The 7,762-nt window shown below is 39.6% G+C and overlaps 1 protein-coding gene across 4 annotated transcripts in view; it reads left to right on the forward strand.

Annotated features, from left to right (window-relative positions):
• The window catches only part of LOC128698641 (Segment polarity protein dishevelled), a 94,926-nt gene extending 90,614 nt beyond the window's left edge, over nucleotides 1-4,312 (forward strand). Inside the window, exon 5 of one of the 4 annotated variants that reach the window (XM_070084844.1) lies at nucleotides 3,900-4,312. In XM_070084844.1, the coding sequence (XP_069940945.1) occupies nucleotides 3,900-4,081 (182 nt within the window). In that variant the 3' untranslated portion in view covers nucleotides 4,082-4,312. The remainder of the gene's footprint in view (nucleotides 1-3,899) is intronic. The other 3 variants (XM_070084842.1, XM_070084841.1, XM_070084840.1) reach the window with 3 other exon arrangements.
• Nucleotides 4,313-7,762: the final 3,450 nt, after the last annotated feature.

A 7,762-nucleotide genomic window follows, 5' to 3' on the forward strand; every position in this document is an offset into this window, starting at 1 on the left:
CATCCTTACTACTGCACCAGCATTACCATCATGGTGCCTAGAGACGATCATCATTTGCATTTTCTCAGGTGCAAATGTTACTTGCCATCTATTTCCCCAAGCTGATATAGCTCTCAGCTGGTGATTGATGTAGCTTGGAGCAGCTGGCATTTCTTCTCTTGGATAAGTGAATGTCAGTGTGCAGTCGTCTGCATATGCATGTGATTCTGGGATGAGATGAAAAAGGTCGTTGAAGTAGACATTCCATAACAATGGTCCCAGCACGCTTCCGTGTGGAACACTTGCCCCAATAGGATGTCTTGCTGATTCCGTTCCATTGAGAACTACACTTAGAGATCTACCATGAAGGTAATCACTGAGGAGACATAGCGTAGAGCCTGCAATTCCCAGTGCTTGAAGTTTTGCTAAGAGGCCCTGGTGCCACACCCGGTTGAAAGCGCCAGCAATGTCCAGTGCTACTCCAGTGCTCTTTATCTGTCTGTCTCTCTGTCTCTCTGTCTCTCTGTCTCTCTCTGTCTCTGTCTCTGTCTCTCTGTCTCTCTCTCTGTCTGTGTCTCTCTGTCTCTCTCTGTCTCTGTCTCTCTCTCTGTCTCTCTGTCTCTCTCTCTGTCTCTCTCTCTGTCTATGTAATGGTAGATAAAAGACTGTTGAGTACACTTCAGGATGTACATGTTTATAGAGGGGCCACAGATATATCAGATCACTTTCTAGTTGTAGCTACAGTGAAAGTAAAAGGTAGATGGGATACAAGGAAAATGGAAGCAGCAAGTACGAGAGAGGTGAAGGTGTATAAACTAAAAGAGGAGGCAGTTAGGGTAAGATATAAACAACTATTGGAGGATAGATGGGCTAGTGAGAGTATAGGCAAAGGGGGGTTGAAGATGTATGGGGTAGGTTTAAGAATATAGTGTTAGTGTTCAGCATAAGTTTGTGGTTACAGGAAAGTGGGTGCAGGAGGGAAGAAGAGCAATTGGTGGAATGATGTATAGAGAGTAGTAAGGGAGAAAAAGTTAGCATATGAGAGGTTAAGAGAGTTGTGAAGCAATGAGATGTTATCAACAAATTTTGTTGAAAATAAGAAAAAAAAAGTTTTGGAGCAAGATTAATAAATTGAGGAAGCCTAGGGAACAAATGGATTTGACAGTTAAAAAGAGGAGAGTTCGAGGTATCAGGGAGATGGAGGGAATATTTTGAGGAATTGTTAAATGTTGAAGATAGGAAAGCTGTGATTTCATGTATAGGACAAGGAGGAATAACATCTTGTAGGGGTGAGGAAGAGCCAGTTGTGAGTGTGGGCGAAGTTCGTGAAGCAGTGGGTAGAATGAAAGGGGGTAAGGCAGTTGGGATTGATGGGATGAAGATAGAAATGTTAAAAGCAGGTGGGGATATAGTTTTGGAGTGGTTGGTGCTATTATTTAATAAATGTATGGAAGAGGGTAAGGTACCTAGGAACTGGCAGAGAGCATGCATAGTTCCTTTGTATAAAGGCAAAGGGGATAAAAGAGTGCAAAAATTATAGGGAAATAAGTCTGTTGAATATGCCTGGTAAAGTGTAAGATGGAGAGTAGGATAACAGACGAACAAGGAGGCTTTAAGAAAGGTAGGGGGTGTGTAGACTTAAGTGTTTACAGTGAAACGTATAGGTGAACAGTATTTAGATAAGGTAAAGAGGTTTTTGTGGCATTTATGGATTTGGAAAAGGCATATGACAGGGTGGATAGGGGGGGCAATGTGGCAGATGTTGAAGGTGTATGGTATAGGAGGTAGGTTACTGAAAGCAGTGAAGAGTTTTTATGAAGATTGCGAGGCTCAGGTTAGAATATGTAGGAGAGAAGGAGATTATTTCTCAGTAAAAGTAGGCCTTAGACAAGGATGTGTGATATCACCATGGCTGTTCAATATATTTATAGATGGGGTTATAAGAGAAGTGAATGCGAGGGTATTGGCAAGAGGTGTGGAGTTAAAAGATAAAGAATCAAACACAAAGTGGGAGTTGTCACAGTTGCTCTTTGCTGATGACACTGCTTTTGGGAGATTCTGAAGAGACATTGCAAAGGTTGGCGGATGAATTTGGTAGGGTATGTAAAAGAAAATTCAAAGTAAATATAGGAAAGAGTAAGGTGATGAGGATAAAAAGAATAAGTGACAAAAGATTGGATATCAGATTGAAAGGAGAGTATGGAGGAGGTGAATGTATTCAGATATTTAGGAGTGGATGTGTCAGCAGAGGGGTCTGTGAAGGATGAGGGGAAAAGGGTGAGTGGTGCATTAGGAGTCTGTGGAAGCAAAGAGGGGAATGTATGAGAGTATAGTTGTAGCAACACTCTTGTATGGTTGTGAAGCATGGGTGATGAATGTTGCAATGGAGGAGGAGGCTGGAGGCTGTGGAGATGTCATGTCTGAGGGCAATGTGTGGTGTGAATATAATGCAGAGAATTCGTAGTTTGGAAATTAGGAGGTGTGGGATTACCAAAACTATTATCCAGAGGGCTGAGGAGGGGTTGTTGCGGTGGTTTGGACATGTAGAGAGAATGGAGCAAAACAGAATGACTTCAAGAATGTATAAATGTGTAGTGGAGGGAAGGCAGGGTAGGGGTCGGCCTAGGAAGGGTTGGAGGGAGAGGGTAAAGGTTTTGTGTGCAAGGGGCTTTGACTTCCAACAAGCATGCGTGAGCGTATTTGATAGGAGTGAATGGAGACAAATGGTTTTTAATACTCGACGCGCTGTTGGAGTGTGAGCAAAGTAACATTTATGAAGGGATTCAGAGAAACCGGCAGGCTGGACTCGAATCCTGGAGATGGGAAGTACAGTGTGTGCACTCTGAAGGAGGGGTGTTACCGTTGCAGTTTTATAACTGTAGTGTAAAGCACCCCTCTGGCAAGACTTTGATGGAGTGAATGATGAAAGTTTTTCTTTTTAATTTTTGATACAGAATCATAAGTTTAGTGAAAATCTAACAGTTTAGTCCATGTTGTTTCAAAATTTGATAGGCTTTTTGTGTGTACCTGTTGTATCGTTTCTCTAATGGGAGTGTACACAATACATGTATATAATAATATCGAACACAGATTATGTGAGATTGCATAACTGTTGAATAATTCAAGGAATGGATAAGATTTGAATCTGGCAAGTTAGTCTTAAAACTAGTAAGTCAGTGCTTTAACCTCTGAACCAAGCTGGCTTAAGGGACATGTAAGTTCCCGTTTTCTAATAACATGTTGATTTTTTCGCTATAGTCTACCTTGTCCATAATTACTATCGCGAATGCAATAATTATGGACAAGGTAGATTATAACAGAAAAATGAACATGTTATTAGAAGACAAAGCCCCTTAAGCTTTGTCCACCTAGGTATAGGTATTTGTATATACTAGGAGTCTGTGCTAATTTTTCTAGGGTATAGAAGTTTAACTAGTTAAGCAAATCCCTTTCAGCCAGCATGGTGCAGTTGTTAGAGCATTGTCCTATTAGCTTTAGGACTGGCTTGTTATGGATTTGAAACCTGTTCCATGAGTTGTTTACAGGTGTTATGATTTTGTGGGTCACTTTTGAATGATGCTTTGATAGGCCTTTATAATTATTTTACAAGTCACTAAGAGTGCTCAAGTAAATTTATCTAGTGTGATTTACCACCTCTTGCAATAGGTAAACTGGTGCTTGTCAACAGTATTCCTGACTATTATATTCATTATTGTCAGATGCAGCCATTAATTATGTTTTTATGTTATCCTTAGTGGTATAAAATACTTGAAAAAATACTTGCTTAACTCTCTGTATTTGTGAAACAGTGGTTCTATAAATTTTCAAGTCTGATAGCAACACCGTTAAGTCATTATTGTTTTATGTAGGCTTGTTCTGGTGTTTGTTTCTAGTGATTAATTTTTATTTCTTTTTTTTAGCTATGCGAATAAATGGTCATGGAAATCGTGTTCCTCGTCACCATGGTTATGAATCATCCTCCATGATCAGTTCTGATTTAGAGTCGACTAGCTTTTTTGACTCTGATGACGATGCCTCTAGTCGCATCACTGCCACTACTACTGGTAAGCATTTTTCTGTTCTAAATTTATTAAATATGTGATAATAACAAAAAAAATTAGGCAATGGAAAGTTGAATATCAGATTGGAAGGAGGGCGTATGGAGGAAATGAATGTGTTCAAATGTTTTGGGTGGACTTGTTAATAATAGACAGATCTATGAAAGATAAGGTGAACCATAGCGGTGACAAGGGAACGAGGGAAGTTGGGTGGTGAATTGAGGCATCTGTGGAGAAAGAGAGAGATACCAGTGTATGGTGGTACCAACACTCTTATAATAGTGTTGGTACTTGAAAAAATACTTGCTTATATGAGTGTTGGTACCACTTTTGTTGGTTTTAAACTTTGCAGCAAGGAGGTGGCTGGAGGCAGTGGAGTGTCATGTCTGAGGGTAATGTGTGGTGTGAATATTCTGAAGAAGATTTGTAGTTTAGAGATTAGAAGGTGTGGGGTTACTAAAGGTATTATCCTGAGAGGTTATTGAAGTGGTTTGAACATTTAGAGAGGAGGGCGCAAAATAGGATGACTTGGAAGATGTATAAATCTGTAGCGGAAGGAAGGTGGGGTAGGGATTTGTCTTAGGAAATGTTGGAGGGAGGGGTTAACCCCTTGACTGTCACAACCCCCAATCCTGAGGTGTCTCCTGGTGTCACAAAATTTAAAAAAAAAAAAAAAAAAAAAATCTTATGAAATGATAGAGAATCTTTTCCCGATTGTAATGACACCAATTAAAAAAAGGAATTTGATGGAAAACTGACGGAATTACGCTCTCGCGAAGTTAGCGACCTCGGCGATATTTACAAATCTGCGATTTTGCCCACTTTGAGCCCTATTTTCGGCTAATTCCATTGTTCCAGCCGACCAAACTCATAGCTATTTTTTTAGAACTCCATTTTTTTCTATCGATTGAGTACAAGAAACTGTCCATTTACCGATTTCAACTACCCAATAACGTGGTCAGAAATTTGCAATTAGCCAATTTTACAAAAATTAAAAAATTACAATTTCAAAATAAGGTCCAGAATGAACAATGCATTCTGTAAAATAAACCAAGAAAATGAGAATAAAAAACCTAAATCTGGGGAAAAAAAAACAAAAAGTCGTTTTTAAAAAAAAGGGTGGAGTTTTTTTTCTTACCGTGCTCCAGATTTTTATATATGTGTACACTCCCCCACAGACCCATTCCTCCTGGGGGCTACCATTTTTTTCCCCCTTTGTTTTGGGAAGCCACAGGTCCCCGAAGACGTATTTTTGTGCCCAAAAACAGTCGGTTAAAGGGGGTTTTAGTGAGAGTTGGACTTTCCGGTGGATGAATTTTTAGTAAAAAAGTGAAGAAGTTTTTTTTAAGGACTGATGTGTTGGGGAGGTGAGGAAGGAAATTTTTATAAAGGATTCAGAGAAACGGGTTTAAACCCAACTTGAGTCCTCAGGAAAAAACAGGTCTTCACTTGGGGGGTGGGATATTGCAGTTTGACACCTGTGGAAGTTTTAATGGAATAGTGATGGTGAAAGTATTTTAATTTTTGGCCTATCTGGGGGGGGATTCAAAAAAATTTTTTAAAATAAACAGGATTTAGATACAAAAAGCTGTTTTCTCTTCTTAAAGACATTTGCTGCAAGGAAAAATTTTTGGAAACTCAATACAAAATCCAAATTTTTTTTTTTAACAGTGGCCCGTCCCGGGGAAAGGTAAAAAAAAGAAAAAACTTTTCCCCTCATTCAAAAAATACTTCTTTTTTCCCCTTTTCCCTTCGGGGTCGGCCAAAATCAATGGTGCCCAGTGTCAAAATTTTGAAAAAAAAAAAATTTTTTTTGAATTTAAAAGGAATATTTTTGTGAAGGTAAAAAGAAAAAAAAAATTTGATCGTATTTAAGAGATACAGTCCCAAGAATTTTGTCAAAAATGATGTGTGGAAAATGAACCCTTAAAGCATTACAATTTTTTGGGTTTTATATTTTTTCTTTTCTTTTCCAATTTTTTTTTTCCACAAATTTGGGGCCGAGAAAATACTGTATAATGTTTAAATAAACTCACTGTATTGAACACAAAACGAAAAGTTATTATCATTTTTGTTTAATATTTTTTTTCAAAAACATAAATTTTTAAAATACTAATGTTCATCATATATTTAATATTTACAATCACTGGACAGGGTTTTTGAATCTGGAGCTTGGAACCCCCTGAAAAAGGCACCATGCACAGGGGGAATTTTACTTTCCTCACAAAAAAAAAAGGTTTTTTGGGCCCTTTGTTCCCCCGGTTTGTGCAAGAGGGATGCATCTCTTCTGGAGAAAATTTTTTCTGAGTTAAAGGGGAAGTTGTATTATAAATACCCCTTTTCCCCCCAAAACCTTAATCCAAAACGGGGCCCTTTGTTGTAAGCAGGTGTTCTTCCCTGGTACTTCTTTTGAGTTGTCTGCCCGAAAAAAAAATTCACCAACGGTGGTCTTTTGGTCTTTTTGGGTTATTATAGCATTGAGATTAAATGTCCATAAATGGAAAAAAATTTTTCTTTCCCACTTGAAACTCTTACAACCCAATCAACAAACTAATCTGCTTCCCTTTTGAAACCAAAGGTTTTTTGTATAATCAATCACTGTCCGGGTTTTTAAAACCCTTTATCCGACCTTCCTGTTTTCATTTCTTAGGTGAATGGTTGTTAAAAATGGAATTTGGGGTTTTTGCCAGTGATGATGTTTTTGGCAAAAAAATGCCGCATCACCAAAATTTCGGGGAGCCTGGGCATATGACATTAGAACGCACTGTGCCACACACCCTGTTTTGTTACCCATGAAATCACTGAGAATGGGCGGTCCAGTTATGGTATATAGTATCCCCTCAAAGATTGCCATCATGTTTAGTCCCCAGACCCCAAAACATCTTGATTTTCAATTTTTATACCGGTTACAAATACCCAACCCCAGGCCACTGTCAAATCAAAGGCAAAAGTTTTATAAAAAGCGTTCTCTGCCCCGGTTTTAACCAATGACAGTCTATTTTGAAAAAATCAAAGTTAATTACAAGATTTTGAATGGAAAAAAGTATTGCGAACTTTTGTTTGAGATATAAAACATTTTTTTTAACCTGTCCTTCTGTCAGGCCTGGTTTTTTAGAAAGTGCAACATCGAAGAGTAAGATCCTGTTCACTGGGATGATTTCACTAAGACCGGGAAAATTAGCCATCGTGGGACCCCTTATTTTTGGGAAAAGGGCCCCTAACATTTTGGCAAAAAAAAATCTTTTTGCAAATGCCTTTCCCCCGTTGGGCTTACTGTGGTTTATATGATCGATTTTTGGGGGGGGCCAAAACCCTTTCCCAAAAAGTTTTCCCAATGGCTGGTCAGAAAATTCAGAATTCCAGTTCATTGGCCCTGGTTCAAGGGGACAAGTAGGTTCCCCTTTGAGAGTCACAAGTGGTGAGGGCTTTGGGGAAAAATTGGGGTTTTTCTGCCAATCCACATCTGCGGGGGTACTGACATCTTGGCAAAGGGTGGTGTGTGGGCGGTGGCTGATGCCCCTTGTCCTTGAACTGCGAGTCAGCAGCGGGGCCCCCCCCGGGTGGTGAGTCACGCAGGGGGTGCCACTACCATCACCCCAACACCATCCACTGATGCCTTTGGTCCTTCCATGCCAAATGTAGCCCCATTCCCACTTCACACCCAAAACGGGAGGGGCCCCGGGGTGTACTCCCCCCCACAGCATAGGGGACACTACCCCGGCTCG

This window comes from Cherax quadricarinatus, chromosome 14 (genome assembly GCF_038502225.1).
Source record: "Cherax quadricarinatus isolate ZL_2023a chromosome 14, ASM3850222v1, whole genome shotgun sequence".
NCBI classification, from domain to species: domain Eukaryota; kingdom Metazoa; phylum Arthropoda; class Malacostraca; order Decapoda; family Parastacidae; genus Cherax; species Cherax quadricarinatus.